Consider the following 18,596-nt stretch of genomic DNA (forward strand, 5'->3'; position numbering starts at 1 on the left):
AGCATGCTCATTTTATTTCCTAGTTTAAAAGAATGTATTAGCCTAACATAGCAAATTTAGAATCTTTGGATTTATTTCCTTGGATTTACTTATAACAATATGTTTGAAATGTGTTAAGTTGAAAAATTGGCAGGATCAGAATGTATGTGTGTGTTTGCAAGTGTGACAGCAAGAGAAACTGATAGAAGAAAAGAATGGATCCAAGAGAAAGCAGAGTGTTAGATTTTGGTGGTAGTAGGGGAGAGGGGTTTTGGCTCAAAGACATATCAACATTTGCCATAATATGATCAATAATTTTTTAATGAGTACCTTAAAGTGATTTTTTTTCTTTAAAACTGTTACATCTATCAGTGTTTTTTCTTTTTCTTTCTTTTTTTTTTTAAATGCCCCAGTTGCATTAAGGGTCCCTTTGAACGAATGCATTTCTGGCTCTTGGGGCCAGGCTATCTGCTACTCTCATTATCTTGGCTGCTTCCAGAAACCTCACATGAGCCAAATGGTGAACAATAACCAGAGTACAGATCATTCTTCAGTCAAGCAACTGAGAAGGGGCTGCTTTGGTTCATTATTCCAAATAGGATCTTTTACTTTTTGAATAGCAATCAAGAGAGTAGTGGATCTATCATTTCTCTTGTTCTTTAAAAAAAAAAAAAAAATCATTTGAATTTCCTTCAAACAATTTGGCAAGGTGAAGTCTTAGATTTTTGCCTTTTACATTACAGCACCATTGTTAGGTGTTTGAATGGAAATGAAACACATTCCCTCAAATATCTAAATGTCCTGATAAACAGCTAATTGTGGAGAAAATAAATATAGTTTTCTTCTCTTTCCCCTCGGAGTAATTTCAATAGCTATTTCCAACCTCAACGGTTTCATCCTACTTCAGTAAAACTGACTTCCCCCCCACTACCTCTTTTGAAGTAAATTTTCACCTTTCTGCTGGATTTATGACTGCTTTTACCAATACTATGAATTACTGTAGTGCTGTGTAGCACAGCTAGGATGCTGACTCTACTTCTTTGGAAAAAAGAGATAACATCGTGGAGTTTTAAAATTTCTTGATCAAAGAAGGTACTGAAACATCCGTCAAGATTCTGGGCATGCTTTATCACTGATTTTTTTTGTGTGGCCATTGTAAATCATTTACGTTTTCTGTGTCTACATTTGTAAAATATGTGACAGGCAACTGCATATGGAACTCCCAATCTAGTGAGCCTAATAGAGATAGGCTTATCCAGAGCTAGAAATCATGTTTTATTCATCTTTGTTTTCTCTTGTTGAAATTGGTAATACTCAGTAAATGTTGACTGAAACAGTTTGAAAGAAAAATAGGAGATAGGGCAAGTGGAAATCCTATGAGATCCTTATGAGAATAATTTTATATAAATTTAATATATTCAGCTTGATTCTAAAGATTGAGAGGAGGCCTGTGGGGCTGCATGTTCTTCCGTGTAACGTAAAGTACTGAGCTGATTATAGTGGTCGGAAGATTAAAAGATATATATTTTTAATGGGCAAAGTCTTTGCTCACATATAGCCTACAGTCAGTCTGTGGCTGAACAGTGATCTCTCTTGTTAAAGTGGCTCCTCTCCACCCTTTGAATTCGTTACCTTCGCACTCAGTGATGGTATTAAGAGCTTGGCCACTTCCAACACGTCTGAAAGCAACTCTAGATGTGCGAAAGATCTGGCCGACTAAACTTTGGCTGGCCTGAGAAGAATGGAGAAGGCAGCAGTTCATGGATGGCTAATAGTCTTCTTCTGGATTTTACAGCCATGGAAATGAAAAAGTGCGATCCAGGACTATATCCTCCTTGGAATTGTTTCTCCAAAATGTTCTCTTCCCCTTCTCCTCCATCTTGAGTAGTCTCTACGGGGCATCCTGATACGGAAAAGAAGTGAAAGGAAGGAGCTGTCCTAACTTTTAGGTTTGAGGATGACATTTCTGGTACTGCTGTTTTGGGGGGAACAGTGATTTGTTTGCCATATAAATGAGAATCATGGTTTTCCTTTTTCCTTTTTTACTTTCCTAAGAACCACTTCTTTCTGGACTTTTTTTTTTTTTTTTTCCCTCCTTAAGTCACTGCTGAGGTATTTGCAAACCAAGCCAACACTTACATTTTATTCACCAAACTAGAACAAAGCATCTGCTAATAGAAACAGCCTGGTAAATAGTGGAAAAAATCACGGAGGTCAGAGGACTTTCTGTTTAAAGCTGCATTCATTCCTTACTTCTAACCTGTCATTGACAAATCTTTCAACCTTTTTGAGTGTTTCTATCCTCATCTGCAAAATGGGGTTAATGGAGGATTTCGTCTGCAAAGTGGGGATAACAGAGATTAAAAGAGATGATGTGGTACATGATGCCCCAAATACACATAAGTTCAGTCTTAACAATAATAGTGCGACTGTGTGGTTACAACGAAAACTTTTTCTCCTTTTGCTGTCAGAAATGCCTTTGGTAGATTTCGATTTCTTTTTTATACTGCCTGCTCTTCTTTGGTGGGGATTCAGTAACAGGGTTGTAACTCGAGTATACATGGCTGCAATTTGTGTTCGGTTTCTTTTTTTCAAGGGTTCAAGTAGCCTGTTTAGAGAAGGCACAAAAGTGCAAAACATATGCCATCAAATCTTGGAAAGTCATCTGAAGGAGGAAAGGCTGTCGCTGAGGAAGGAAAAACAGCTCTTGTCTGGGCATCATTCCTGCTCTTCTGAAAAAGCCCCAATGTCGCAATATTTTTCAAGGCAAAATACTGTCCCAGATGGAGGAGGAAACACTGACAAGCAGAAAAGGAGATACCTGGGGTTAACAGGCAGCATCGGGAAGGGGCGGCCAGCCCCGGGCTCAGAACCTTTCAGCTCTTTGTTGCGGGCGGGGGAGTCATTACGTCCACGGAAGAAATGGCTCCCCCTGGGAGAGATCCCGCGCCGGAACCCGCTCCGCGACCCCGCAGTCCCTAGCCCCCGCCCCTCCCAGTTCTTGCGGACCCCACAGCGTGGTCGGACTGCGGTGCCTTTAAGACTTTTGCCTGCTGCACATGCTCAGCTCTTTGTGTGTTGTTGGAGTTTCTCTTTTTTAAGAAAAAACGAAGAAATAGGCTGGAGGATGGGGTGGAGGAAGGGGGGAGAGCTGGGGAAAAGCGCTGCACTTTTGCAGCTGTAGACGGCGGACGGAAAGGGCTTCTTTTCTGCTGAAGCTGCGAAGCCGGTCCCGATCTGATCTTTGGTTTGAGGGACTCTGGAGGCTTCCCCCGCGCGCCGAGGGGGAGGGCACAGCGGGCACACGGGTCACACCTGGGGGGCGAGTCTCCCCTCCGCCCGCTGGCCGGGCGGGGGGTGGGCGCGCGTGGGGGAGTCCCCGGTCCCTGTCAGGGCGGGGCGAGACCACGCGCCGGGCTTGGCGGGTGGGGGAGCGGAGGCGCGCTCGGGTTGGGGAGGCGGCCCAGGGCCCCTCCGGCCCCAGCTGCAGTCCCGGCGGCTGGCTAACGGTCCGGGAAAGAAAATGGCTACTGGGGGGTCACTGGGCGCCGGCCGGGCCTGGAAAGGCTGAACCTCGCTACCCAGGTCCCCCCCTCCCGCGTTGGGCGCGCCCACCTCGGGGCTCCCGTGGCCCCCGCCCTCCCGGGTGCGCGGGGCTGGGAGCCGAGGCAGTTGGCGCGAGCCGCGGGCGAGGCGGGGCCGCGCGCGGGGTCCCCTCCCCCTCCCGCAGGTCCCCTTCCGAGCGCCCCGCTCAGCCTGCGCCGCCCGCTCCCTGCCTCCGGCCCGGCCCGGGGCGCCGCGGCGGTGGGCTCGGCCTGCTGCGGACAAGGTCAGGAGACGGAGAGGCGATGCCCGAGTGCGACTGGAGGGAGCCGAGCGGAGGCGACGGCGGCTGGGATCTGTCCCTCCTGACCGGGGAGCGGGACTGGGGCAGGCGCCGGTGAGGGGGAGGAGAAGCGGCAGCGGCGCAGTGTTCTTTCCTCTGGCCGCATTTCCCCAGAGGAGCATCCCTGTCGGCGCCCGCGAGCGTAGCCCCGCCGGGCAGGGGCGCTAGGGAAGATGGAGCCCGGGGTCCGGGCCCGCACTGGCCCCCCGCAGCCGGCGGCCCCGGGGCTGTGGAGGGTTCGGACGGCGGGCGGCGGCGGCGGCGGCGGCGGGGGCGCCTCCTCCTGGCTGCTGGACGGGAACAGCTGGCTCCTGTGCTATGGCTTCCTCTACCTGGCGCTGTACGCGCAGGTGTCCCAGTCCAAGCCGTGCGAGAGGACCGGCTCCTGCTTCTCGGGCCGCTGTGTCAACTCCACCTGCCTCTGCGACCCGGGCTGGGTGGGGGACCAGTGCCAGCACTGCCAGGGCAGGTTCAAGTAAGTGTCTTCGCCGGACCCCGAACCTCAGCCCTGCCCCGCACCCGTCGCGGCCTCCCCACCTCCTCTCGGTCCCGGGTCCTCCGGCTGGGAGCGACCCGCAGCGCGGCGGGTGCGCGGCCCGCGCTGACCCCCTCCGGCCCCCGCGCCTCCGGGACTCCGGGCCCCGCTTCCAGCAGCGACCGCTATGCCGCGAAGCCTTTCCTTATGATCCAGATGTCCGCAGCGACTCTGGTCCCTTCTCATCAACATTTCCACTCTCAGTTGCGGTGCCAAACACCATTTTGTTAGCACACTGTTTTTTAATCAAAAATTACGCCAGGAACTCGTGCATCACTTGCGCATTGTGAAACATACAAACGATACAGAAGTGTAAAGGTTAAAAGTTACGGTTTACCAGTACCTCCCTCTTCCCCCATTCTACTCCCTTTTATAGAGGTAACCACTGCTAACGTGTTTATTTGTAACTAATGTGTTAGTTCAACCACTGCTAGCATGTTAGAGTGTATGATGGCCTTACCATGTGCCAAACATTGTTCCCAGCGTCTTACGTGGGTCATCTCATTCGTTCCCGTCAACTCTGTGAGTTACTAGAATTATTATACTGGTTTTACAGAGAGAAATCGAGGCAATGAGTTTAAATAATTTGCTGAAGATTACACAGTACAACTGGCTGAGTTGTGATTCCAAATCAGCCAGCCTAACTCTAGAAGGTTTTCTTTTAGCCACTATATTACGTTGAATTTGCTAGGACAATCTTGAATTTCGAAATACGGGAATGACTGGGTTAGATAAAAGGAGGAAATACCCGGAGTTTTTAATGTGGTGGAGATAATAGATTTTTCTAACTGATTATCTATCAGCTGTTGTGTGGGAGCATCGCTTCGGTTTTTCTGAAGCTCTAGGCCCTTAGGTGTTTGCTTTACGGTGGGAGAGATACTTTCCCCCTATTGGTCGACGTTTATTACTGGCCTCCTGATAAGAAAAGAAATGGGTGATGTGGGGGAGCAGTAAATAAGATCTTACAGGCCAACAGGGTGTCCATCTGACGACTTGCAGTTAACCATCATTAAGTTGTAAACTTCTTAGTCTTATAGATACTTAAGGTGAAGTTTGGTGGCTGGGTATGTGGCTCTGAAATGGCTACACAGTAACTATGTAGATTACTAACGCTTTCAGGATGATAGCAAAATCTTAAGTGAAATGTCTCTTGGGTTCTAATGCAAAGGTAGGAATATAGTTCACCTTATATATCAAAGGAAAATTTCCTGGGAGTTTTCAACAGCATATTTCCCTCTTTTCTTTCTCTCTCTCTCTTTCTTTTTTTTTTTAAACTCGTCCTTTAAGACAATGCTCTTTAAGACTCATTGTAAAAATATATGTATTTTTAAAAATGAAACGTTATAATTAATTAGCACTTACTGTTTAATTTACAGCAAGTTTTTAGAAGTGAAATCTCAGAATGAAGTTTTATGAAATTCATTTATAGTAGTAGGTCGAAATGTTTCCTAGCTTCATACTTGTACTCATTAGTATAGTATTATAGTTTTTTTTAAAACAAATACTTAAAAAATTGATAGAGGTACTAGTTAAAAGTTTTAAAAAGTGTTTCAGGATCAGCAAAGGTATCCTACTGAATTGTGCTTGTTAGTACCCTTTTTTACTTAAATGTTCTTAAACTGACCATAAAACAGCCAGCCTCTTCACCTTGCAAGAGAGGATTTTGAACATAGAAACTGATAGCCAACAATGAAAAAAACCACCTCCTTTTTTTACATCCTTTTATATGCAAATAGGAAGATTTCCTGATTCTTTTGTAATTTAGGGAAATTGGCCTTTGGGTGGATGCATTTACTCCATTTGCCCAAAGAGGACAGAAATTGCTGCAGTCCTGAGAAGCTTCTGTCTACATTTCATAGTAATAGAATTGTTAATCAGCTAGATCAGTAGCTTGTGACCTCACCAGCAGATGTTGTCCCAGTTAGTAGGAAAGGTCACAGATCAAGGTAAAACCAACTTAAATAAAGTAGAGATGTGGTTGTTCATAAATAATACCTTAGTAAGTAAAAGAGGAATAGTTTTTTTTAAAATATAGTTAAATAAACCCTGAACTAATGATCAAATATTCATTTTCTTGGAAGCTATTTCCTCTGATTCATTGTACTCTATTAGTAAGTACTTTTTTGTTTTTCTGTGGAATACAGGCTATTCATTAGAATAAATATAACTGGTACAACTCTGTTTTGTTATGTATATACTCTTAGGGTAAAGAGAACATGGTATTTAATGTTAAAGGGAAGAATCAATTTCGAAGAAAAGATTTCTTCCTGTTAAAGTACGTGCTAATTTAAGAAAGGTTTTTTGAGGATGGTGGCTCGCTTAATTCAGCATTTGAAGTAATAACATGGTGGGAAAGACTTTAACTGGAAATTCTCACTTCATTTATTGTCTTGAAAATCTTTTACTAAACTGAAGGATAGCAACCTAACAAACAGACATCAAAAATGATCAATCTTGGTAAGCAGGTGTCAAAATTAATTGGCTGGTTCCATGGTAACTTAGGTTTTTTTTTTTTTTTTTCCTACTATAGGGATTTCACTAGGGAATCAGTATTCCTCAAATGCTTCTTTAGAATAGAAGATTGATGGTTGGGGGGAGAAATGCAGAAGCAAATATGGTATCAAAAGTGGTACTTCAGTTCTCTTAGGATTGATTTCAGTTTTCTCTTTCCATTTGAAAAGAATAAAAGCTCTCAGAATTACAAGCCATTTCTCACACAGGTAAAACAAAATGAACACTGATCTTCAGCAAAAGCTAGATTAAAAGACTTAGGACTGAGAATCAGAAAGGACAGTGGCAATTTGAAATAACGGGTAAGATATATGCAGATTTGAATTACATTTACTTGGGTAGCTTAGTATAACATTGGGCTAGGAAATGTTGCTATAAATTATTTGAATGAATAACATTCCCTGTTAGAAGCTACTTCTTTAGAATTATTTTTGTAGAGTAGTTGAGATTGATGCTGACATAAATGCATATTGAGTTCAAACTTTGACATTTTCTTGCTAAGGTGACTTAGGAACCTAAGACTTTTAATTTCTTATAGGTGACTAAAATAACAGAGATTAATGTTCTGAGATGGGAAAATACCTCAGATTGTGAGTGTTTTATAAATGTAACCTTCTTATCAAAACACATTTATTGAATATTTCCCTAAAATCACCTATTAACTCTTATTATATGTTCAATGTAGATTGATTTTTTTTTAACCTAAAAGTTAGTCAAATATGGATAATGAATTTCACATACTTATAATGGAAGTATTTCTGTTTTGACAGCAAAATGAATATATAATATCAGGAGTGAGGTTGCTATGGTAAACAGAAAGGGGCAGGGTTAAATGTGTAAATATTTTTCCTAGTTATTACTTAAAAAAAAAACCCCAACAATGTGTACACACACACACACACACATTTGAAATCCCTTTTAATAATAATAGGGAAGTTGTCAGTAACTATAAAGTTAAATTGAATGTTCTCTGTCCCCAGGCCTTCTTTATTTCAAACTAAGATTGTAATATATAATTTATATCCATGGGTTCTTTTTACATTATTAAGCCATAAAAATCACACAGTTGAATTTTAAAGTAATTGAAATTGAGTGTTTCTCAGATCCTAAATTCATAAATTCATTATAGTAGCATGATTTTCAGGACTACATGGCTGCATAATTTGGTTCCTTTAGCAAATTAGACTCACCCTTCCTGTTTTCTTGCATGAATCTTCTTAAGTTCCTTGAAAGGGTCACATTCCTTTTGGACTCAGGACATTTCGCACATGCTGTTAACATCTCTCTAAACCCTCTTTCTTATGTGGTCTTTACTTGACTGATTACTAGGTATCCTTCAAATCTTAGCTTGTATTAATATCTAAAGGAAGCTTTCTTGACTCCTCAGACTGTGTGATCCCTCATTCTGTATGTAGTCTTAGAGCACTCTTTTTCCTTTTTTGCAGTTTCAGAATGAATTATTTAACTACGTTAGTAATTGTTCTTAAAAAGTTGTTTTTAAGAGTTTTATTGGATATAATTGACATGCAATAAATTGCACAGTTTAAAAAGTTTTAAAATGTATCTGTCTCGGGAACTACCACCACAATCAAGAGCCTAAGAATATCCATCATGCTCAAAACTTCCATGTGCCCCTTTGTAATCCCTCCTCCTCCTCCTTTCTGCTGCTTCTCTCTGTCCTGTCGCCAGGCAGCTACTGAGCTGCTTTCCTTCACTATAGATTTCTAACAAAATGACAGACTCTTTTCCAAAGTGGTATCGTTTACATTCCCACCAACAGCATGTGAATGTTCTAGTTACTTCACATCCTCACCAACACTTGGTGTGGTCAGTCTTTTAAATTTTAGTAGTTTTAATAGATACATAGTGGTATCTCATTGTGGTTTTATTTTGCATTACCCTAATGCCTGATGATATTGAGCATTTTGTCATTTGCTTACTTGCCATCTATAGATCTTTGGTGAGGTATCTGTTCACCAAAGAAAAATATTTTTTTTCTTTTCTTTCCTGTAAGTTCTTTGCATATTCTGGATACTAGTTTCTTTTTTAAATTTTTATTTATTTTTAATGTATTTTTAAATTAAAGAATAGTGGATTTACGAATATTGTGCCAATTTCTGCTGTACGGCATAGTGACCCAGTCATACATATATATATATATATATATATATATATATACATTCTTTTCCTCATGCTCCCTTCCATCATGTTCTATCCCAGCAGATTGGACAGAGTTCCTTGTGCTGTATAGTAGGACCTCATTGCTTAGCCATTCCAAGTATAATAGTTTATATCTACCAACCCCAAGTACCCCCTCCATCCACTCCCTTCCGCCTCCCCCTTGGTAACCACAAGTCTGTTCTCTGTCTATGAGTCTGTTTCTACTTTGTAGATAGGTTCCTTTGTGCCATATTTTAGATTTCACATGCAAGTGGTATCATATGGTATTTGTCTTTCTCTGACCTACTTCACCTAGAGAAGTGAACGAGAATCTCTAGTTATATCCATGTTGCTGCAAATGTCATTATTTTGTTCTTTTTTTTATGGCCAAACGATAGTCCATTGTATATATGTACCACATTTCTGTGCATCTGTTGATGGATATTTAGTTTGTTTCCATGTCTTGGCTATTGTGAATAGTGCTGCAGTGAACATAAGGGATGCATGTATCTTTTTGAATTAAAGTTTTGTCCAGGTGTCTGCCCAGGAGTGGGATTGCTGGATCATATAGTAGTTGTGTATTTGTTTTTCTGAGGAACCTCCATACTGTTTTCCATAGTGACTGCATTGGTATACATTCCTACCAACAGTGTAGGAGGGTTCCCTTTTCCATATACCCTCTCCAGCATTTGTTATTTGTAGACTTATTAATGATGACCATTCTGACCTGTGGGAGGTATTATTTTAATCATTTTAATTTTGATTTGCATTTCTCTAATATTAGTGATGTTGAGCATCTTTTCATGTGCTTACTGGCAACTGTATGTTTTCTTTGGAGAAATGTCTATTTAGGTCTGCCCACTTTTCAGTTGGGTTTTGTTGTTGTTGTTGTTATTGAGTTGTGTGAGTTGTTTGTATATTTTGGAGATTAAGCCCTTGTTGGTTGCATTGTTTGCATCTGTTTTCTCCCATTCCGTAAGTTGTCTTTTTTTTTTTTTTTTAAAACATGTATGTTTTTGCTTCATGTATTTTGAAATTTTGTATTATGTCCTCTTGGTAAATTGACCCCTTCTTCATTATGAAATGACCATTTGTTGAAAAGATTATGATTTTTTCATTGAGGTTTTTGCACCTTTGTTGACAATTAGTTGGACATCTCTATCTCCATATCTGTTTCTTCATTCAGTTTTGTTCGATTGATCTATGTGTCTATTCTTTGAGGAATCCTTTCCTTTTGACTAATGAATCTTTATAGTAAGTCTTAAAATTAGATAGTGAGAGTTCTCCAACTCTATTTTTATTTTTGGAAATTTATTCAGTTATTCTAGTTCATTTGCTTTTCTACATAAATTTTAGAATCTTGTCAATTTCCTAAAAAAAAAAAAAGCTGGGATTTTGATATTGTGTTGATTCAAGACAACATTTTGGGAAGAATTGATAATCTAGGCAATATTGAATTTTCCAGTCCATCAACATGATTCATTTCTTCATTTATTTAGGTTTTCATCAATTTCTTTTTTGAGGTACAGATTCTCCGTATATATTGTTAGATTTATACCTAAATAGTTTCTTTTCTTTGCTGCTATTGTAGTTAACAGTGTTTCTTTTAATTTCAGTTTCCAATTTTTTTTATTATGTATGAATACCGTAGATTTTTGTGTATTGACCTTATGTCCTGCATTGTTGCTAAACTGAGTTTCACTAGCTTTTTTTGTACATTTTTTGGGGTTTGTACAATCAGATTATCTGTTTTACTTCTTCCTTTTGCATCATAATGCCCTTATTTTTCATCTTGTTCTGTTGTTACTGGCTAGGACCTTCAACCTGATGTTGAATAAGAGTATAAGAGTGCCTGTCCTTGCCTGTCTTCAATCTCAGGTGGAACACATTCAGTGTTTAAACATGAAGTATCATGTTAATCGCAGGCTTTTAAAAAATAAATGCCCCTTTTTAGGTAAAAGAAGTTCCCTACTCTTCCTAATTTTGTGAGTTGATTATTGTGAGATAATAGAAAATATGTATTGGTCTTTGCCCCTGCTTCTGGCATAGAGCTCTTAAAACCCTTTTCATTTCCTAAGTGAAAAGAACCACTAGGAGCATCTTGTTCTCCTGTTGGTCTTTTTTTTTTTTTTTTTTTAAACCTTTGTTCCTAACATAGAACTCCTGAAACTTTTGTAATTTCCTGGGTAATAGTAGTGTCTTTTGTTCTAATGAAGTGACTCTGGGTGGGCTGGATGGCTTCTGGATCAGGGCTAGTTACCAGAAAGACCAAGTTGTGATTTGAAGCTTGAAGTCTTCAGCCCTGTCTTCCATTCTCTTGAGAAGGGAGAATTGCTGAGAATGGAGATAATGATTGATCATGCCTACATAATAAAGCCTCCATAAAAACCCCCCGAAGTATGGGGTTTGGAGAACTTCCAGGTTGGTGAAAACATGGAAGTGCTGGAAGAGTGATGTGCCTGGACAGGGCAGGGAAATTCTGAACCTGCCCCCCCCCCCCATACCCTGTCCTAAGTTTCTCTTTTATCTGGTTGTTCCTGAATTATATCATTTTCTAAAAAACCAATGATCTAAATAAAATATTTTTCTGAGTTCTTTGAGCCTCTCTAGCAAATTAATCAAACCTAAGGAGGGTGTTGTTGGATCCTCCAATCTGTGGCCACTTGGTCAGAATCACAGGTGGTAACTGGGCTTGCAACTAGTGTCTAGAGTGAGACAGGGTTGTTGGGGAGGAGTCTTGTAGGACTGAACCCTTAACCTGTGAAATGTGATGCCATCTCCTGGGAGACAGTGTCAGAATAGAGTTGAATTCTTAGACACCCTGCTGCTGGCTGCAAATTCCTTTGTGGTGGGGGAAGAACTTCCATACCTTTGGTGACCAGAGGGGAAGGGTTTGTGTGAGTACTCAAGGAGACTTACAGGGAAGAAGCACAGTAGGGAAGAACTAGATTTTTTCCTGCACAGGAGGAAAAGAGCTGAGAGTTTTTCCATTTACAGTAATGTATGGATGTTGAATTTTGTCACTTTTCTTCTCTATCTATTGAGATAGTCATCTGGCTTTTCTTCTTTCATTTGTTAACATTGCTGAATTAAATTGATTGATTTTCAAATATTTAATCAGCGTTACATTCCTGGGATAAACCGCACTTGATCACAATATACTATACTTTTTATATATTGCTGGATTTAATTTGCTAATATTTTGTTGAGAATTTTTGCTTCTATGTTCATGGCAGATATTGCTCTGTAATTTTCTTTCTTGTAATGGTTTTAATTTGCTTTTCTTATTTTAGTTTCTTAAGATGAGAAGCTTAGATCATTAGGCTGAAATGTTTCTTCCTTTTAATAAAAGCATTTTAATGCTATGTATGTTCTAAGCACTGCTTTAGCTGAATCTCACATATTATGATATGTAGTACTTTGATTTTTATTCAGTGTAATTAAACTGAATTATAGTTTTCTTTGAGACATTCTCTGGCTTATGTGTAATGATTTTATTTAATTTTCAAATATTTGGGAATTTACAAGAGCTTTTTCTGTTACTTATTTCTAGTTAAATTCCATTATGTTCAAAGAATATACTGTGTATGATTCCAGATTTCATAAATTTGTTAAGACTTGTTTTTGGACAAAATACGGTTTATAGTAGTGAATGTTACATGTGCGGTTGAAAGAATGTCTATTATGCTGTTGAGTGGAGTGTCACAGGAAGGTCAAGGTGGTTGTTTATATTGTTCAGATCGTCTATATTCCTTTTTTTTTTTTTTGCCTTTTTGTCTTTTTAGGTCTGCACTCGCAGCACATGCAGGTTTCTAGGCTAGGGATCAACTTGGAGCTATAGCCACTGGCCTACACCACAGCCAGGGCAACATGGGATCCAAGCCACATCTGTAACCTACACCATAGCTCAGGCAGATGCCAGATTCTTAACCTACTGAGCGAGGTCAGGGATCGAACCTGAGTCCTCTTGGATGCTAGTTGGGTTCCTTAACCGCTGAGCCACGACGGGAACTCCTGATCGTCTCTCTATTCCTAATGATACTCTATTTCCTTGTTCTGTTGATGACTGAAAGGAGTGTTGAAGTCTACAGCTGTACTCTTGTCTGTATCTTTTCACTTCTTTCAGTTTTGTGTTTTGTATTTTGAAGCTTTTTTGGTAGATACATTTACAATTAGAATTATGTCTTTTTGGTAAACTAACCCATTCATCATCATATTATTTCCTATCTCTTTTTCTTTGGTAATTGTTTTATCTTCGAAGTCTACTTGGATAGTAACAGCCACTCTAGCTTTCTCCTGATTGTGGTTTCATGATGTATCTTTTTTGACTTGAGAAGAATAATTGTGTGTGTGCGTGTGTGTGTATGTATATTTGTATGTGTGTATTCACACACACACATATAAAATCAGCCTAATAATCTCTGTCTTTATATTGATTTGTTGGAATTATTAACATTTAACGCTTCTGGATATTTTTTAACATCCATTTTAATTTCTGTTGTCCCTTTGGGTATGTCTTTGTATTATTTTTTAGTGGTTATGCTAGTATGCTAGTACACTATGCATATTAACTTTTAATAGCCTATGTAGAATAAATATATTACTTCAGGTAACAAGAAGTTTTGGAACCATATAGGTTCATTTATCCTCACGCTCTCACCTTTGCTATAATTGTCATTATATATTGTCACATATGTGTCATGTAAATGTCCATCTCTAACATCTACGTGTATGGCAGATCCTATCAGATAAAGTTATAAAATTTTCTTTCAATATTCATCTGTATTTTAAAGAACCCAAGAGGGGAAAAAATAGTCTTTTATATTTTCTCAGATATTTGCTCTTCCTTTTGCTTTTTGTTTATTTCTCAAGATATAAACTTCCTCTTAGGGTCATTTCCCTTTTGTCTGAATCATTTTCTTTTGGGTTTCTTTTTGAGCATGACTGCTGCTAATGGATTTTCTTAGTTTTCCTTGTTCTGAGAATATCTTTATTTTGGCTTTCTTACTGAAGGGTATTTTCGCAAGTACAGAATTCTGGGTTGACTGTTCTTTTCTTTCAGCATTTTAAAGATGTGGTTTGAGTCTCTTCTGGCCACCATGGTTCCTGATGGGAAATCTGCAGTCATTTTAATTGTTTTTCCCCTATCTATGTATATATAGAATTTTTTTTTTTTCTGGCTACTTTCAAGCTTTTTTGAAAAAGCTTGTTTAGATTCTGATGTATCTGGATATAGCTTTCTTTGAATTTATCCTGGGTAGAGTTTGCTGAGCATCTTGAATTTATGTCTTTCACCAAATACAGGATTTTAAAAAACCATTATTTCTTCAAATATATTTTTCTGCACCAGTCTTTTTCTCTTCTCTTTTTAGGACTTCACTGATACTAATGTTAGGCTTTTGTTTAGCACCACAAATTCTTGAGGCTCTGTTCTTTTTTTTTTTTTTTAACTCTTTTATTCTTTCTTTAGACTGTATGTATAGTTTCTATTGAACTATTATCATCTTCACTGACTGTTGCCTCTATCATGCCATCTCCATTATGCTTTTTAAAAAAATTTTTTTTTGGGGGGGACTTGCCCATGGCTTATGGAAATTCCTGGGCCAGGGATCGAATCTGTGACCCAAGCCATAGCAGTGACAACACCAGATCCTTAACCCACTGAGCCACAAGGGAACGCCTCCTCCATTATTCTTTTGAACCCATCTAGTCATTTTTAGATTTAAAATGTGTTTTTCAGTTCTAACATTGCTGTTTTGTTCTCTTTTATGATTTCTAATTCTCTGTTGAAGACTTCTCTTCCCATTTCATTAAATGTCTTTACCTCATGGAGTCCACTTATAATAGGTGACATTATTTGTCTGATGATTCTAATTTATGGATCTTGTCAGGATTGACATCTATTGATTATCTTTTCCATTGAGAATTCATTACATATGCCTGGTTCTTTGTATGTTGAGTGATTTTGGATTCATTATGGATGTTGTGAATGTTATGTAGATTCTGGGTCCTGTTATTCTCTGGGGAATGTTGATTTATTTCTCTCTCTCTCTATTTCTTTTTTTTTTTTTTTAGTAGACAAGTAACCAGTTAGGTTCAAGTAGCAAATTTTGTCTTGCTTTCTGAGGGCAGTGGTTGTAATCTTAGCTCCATTTTCAAAACCTTTGGATCTGAATACACACATGCCACTCAGGGATTAGTTTGAAACTTTGCACTGTTGTAAAATTTAATTCAGTTCTTAAAGCCTTTGTTAAGCTGCCTTTGGGTCTTTCCCACATATGAGCAGCTCAGATTGAGCCTGAGTCTTGTGTGGGTTCATACACAGAATTGGAGTATCTCCATCTTCAGTTCCTTCTTCCTTGGGATTCCCCCCACACTCTTTGGCTTGAAGGGGAACTTTCCCCAGTTGTTCTTGCTGTTGAACAGAGACTTTGCCTTAAGATTTGACTGCACGTGCATGTGCTGGTGCCTTTCTCTCAAGGTTTGCCATCCTTGCCATCTCTCTGGCTGTTGCTTTAGTAAAGTTCCAAAATTTTCTTTTTTGGGTTGTTGCAGTAGCCCTTTAATTGATCACTCTGCTCTTGTCCCCCGTCCCCCCCCCCCCACTAATCTGTCCTTATTACTGCTAGAATTTGCTTTATAGAACACAGATTTGATCCTGTCTCCCCCTTGCCTAAGAGCTGAGTACTTAAGGTGGTGAGTGATGCCAAGGCTTCGGATGAGGGGTCTGATGTCATTCAGATTTTTCTCCTCCAGGTACTATGTCATCTTTCTCTTTCTTTCTCTTAGGTTTTCAGAAATTTGGTTCTGATATGTGTGGAAGTGGAATTCTTCGAATTTACTTTGTTTATTTTTTTGCTCAGCTTCTTGCTCTGTAAGTTTACATCTTTTTCAAAATTTGCAAAAATTTCTGTTATCATTTCTTCAGGATTTTTTCAGCTCCACACTTTTTCCTCTCCTCTGTGATTCCAGTGAGACAAATGTTCAATCTTTTGTTGTTGACTTTTAGCATCACTAAAGCTCTGTTCCTTTCCTTCAGTCTGTTTGCTTTCTATTCAGATTGGATGATTTTTACTTATATATCTTTGTGTTCACTGATATTCTCTCCTCTGTCTTCTCTGTTCTGCTCTTGGGCCCATCTTTTGAGTTTGTATTAAAAGTTTCATTTATTATATTTTTCCATTTCATTCTTCGCCATGTCTTCTGTTTCTTTGCTGAAACTTTTATTTTTATTTTTATGTTTGTTCCAAAAGTGAATGCAGCAGCTTGTTGGGCCATTTCTCTGAGAGCTGCTTTTAAGATTCTTGACAGCTGATTCTAGGACCTTTGTCATATCAGTGATAGCATCTGCTGATTATCTCTTTTCAAATGAGTTGAGGTTTTAGATGGCAAGTCATTTTGGATTGTATTCTGGATATTTTGAGTATTGTGTTTAAGAGTCTGATTCTTATTTAAATATTCTGTTCTAGGAGGCAGTCCACTCATTTTGGCATATATGACCTAGCTCACATTTTAGAAATAACAGCTTCATTGAGTTATGATCTACAGACCATGATGTTCATACATACCACAGTACCGTTTTGAAGTGTATGATTCAGTGGTCTATAGTATATTCAGAGAGTGGTGCAACCATCCCCACTCTCTGGTTTTAGAACTTTTTCGTCACCCCATAAAGAACCCCCACCCCCACCCATTTGCAGTCACTCTCCATTTTTCCTAGTCACCAAATTCCACTAATCTAGGCAGCCACTAACCTGGCTTTTTTTTTTTCTTTACAAACTTGCTTATTACGGACATTTCAATGGAATCGTACAGTGTATGGTGTTTTGTCACTGGCTCCTTTCATTTAGCGTGCTGTCGGATTTCGTTGTATGGTATTCCTTCATCAGCTGATGGACATTTGGGTTATTTCCATCTTTTGGCTACCGTGAGTAATGGTGCTATGAATTTCTGTGTACAAGTTTTGGCGTGGATGCATTTTTTTAACCTCTCTTGAGTATATGCGAGGGGTGTGCTGGCTCAGTTTTTTGCTGAGATTTGCATGCCCGTTTAGGTACAATTTCGTCAGCCTTGGCTGTCCTATTTTGCTCTGCCTTGCTTGTCTGTTACCTGAGACCATTCTGAAACCCAGATGATATTCTGTACCATAATTCAGTCGTAGAAGTTTTTGCTGTGCTCATTCTGTTCACTTTTACATATGGCACCTGAGGTCAGGCCCAGGACTTCATACACAGATTTAAAGAATCCCCCTTTTCACCCTTTTACTTTCCTCATCTTTGTGATTTCTTTCCATTCTCTAGTTAGGAGGATGAGGGGTGCTGACTCTACTGTTCTCTCCTTAGTGCAGGGCAGAGATGGTCAACCCCACGGTCTCTGCCGCTGCTGCACCCCCGTGGCAAGGAGCAAGGGTGCTATGTCTTTGCTGATATTTGCTTAGTGTAGGGTAGGGATAGTTGAGGGAGGGAGAGATATTTATTATTTTTTATAGGTAAAATAAAATTGAAGCATTTAAAAAATAAAAGCACTGTATAAATTAGGAACTTTCCAGTTGATTCTGTCTTATAAAAAATAGAAAATTTAGAAGCATTTTCTGTATTTTGATGTATGAAGTTTAATGTCAGACCTCATTTGTACTTTTATGACAATATAATTAGGCTAATAATGAATTTTTTCCAGAAAATAGAATTCATTATTCTATTTTATGTAAAAGCGGTATTGATAGCATTAAAACTAGTGTTTCACAAGCTAAATTATGAGATTAGAGAAGTGGTATTATGTGGTGGATAAAGCTTTTACATATATTGTTTATTGCTGATGAAAATCCTGTGTGGTAGATGTGGTTATTCTCACTTCACAGTGGGAATAAAGAGTAAAAGACCTGAAGCAATTATTTATGCAAAATCTGGTAGCTGCTGAGTGACAGATGAGTTGCCAAAACATGTCTGTCTGGCTCTTTTTCCATAGCAAGCCATCTTCTACTCTGTAATAAGAAATTTCTTGGAGTTCCCGCTGTGGCATGGAGGGTTAAGGATCCACATTGATACAGCTGTAGTGTAGGTTGCAGCTGTGGCTCGGATTCAGTCTCTGGCCTGGGAACTTCCATGTGCTGTGGGTGTAGCCAAAAAAGAAAAAAAAAAGAGAAATTTCCCTTTAGCTCTAAATTTATAATCTTCTGGGTTCCCAGATGACATAGGGTATTTAAGATTATGAACTTTCGTACTATGCTGATATGGCTTTGAGATCTGTGTACCAGTGTGCTATGAATGTTACATGGATTTGCTTTGCTGCTTCCCTGAACAGTTGACAAGTTTTATCTCATTAGATTTCTAAAACAATGTTATGAAATAAATACTATTGTTATACCTATTTTACACACAAGAAAACTGAGGCTTAGGGAGTTTGAATAACATACTCATTAAGTGACCAAGCTGAAATTCTTGTAGCTCTTCTGAAGTTTTGCCTCTTTCTTCCAAATTCTCGGTTATATCTTTTTCACTCTTCAGTGAAAAGAGATTATTATTCTAT

At 39.3% G+C, this 18,596-nt stretch overlaps 1 protein-coding gene across 2 annotated transcripts in view; it reads left to right on the top strand.

Annotated features, from left to right (window-relative positions):
- The first annotated feature begins 4,037 nt into the window (after window positions 1-4,037).
- The window catches only part of ATRNL1 (attractin like 1), a 765,538-nt gene continuing 750,979 nt past the window's right edge, over window positions 4,038-18,596 (top strand). For both annotated transcript variants that reach the window (XM_047760605.1, XM_047760606.1), the window contains exon 1: window positions 4,038-4,340. In XM_047760605.1, the coding sequence (XP_047616561.1) occupies window positions 4,039-4,340 (302 nt within the window). In that variant the 5' untranslated portion in view covers window position 4,038. The remainder of the gene's footprint in view (window positions 4,341-18,596) is intronic.

Source organism: Phacochoerus africanus, chromosome 15 (genome assembly GCF_016906955.1).
Source record: "Phacochoerus africanus isolate WHEZ1 chromosome 15, ROS_Pafr_v1, whole genome shotgun sequence".
Classification (NCBI taxonomy): domain Eukaryota; kingdom Metazoa; phylum Chordata; class Mammalia; order Artiodactyla; family Suidae; genus Phacochoerus; species Phacochoerus africanus.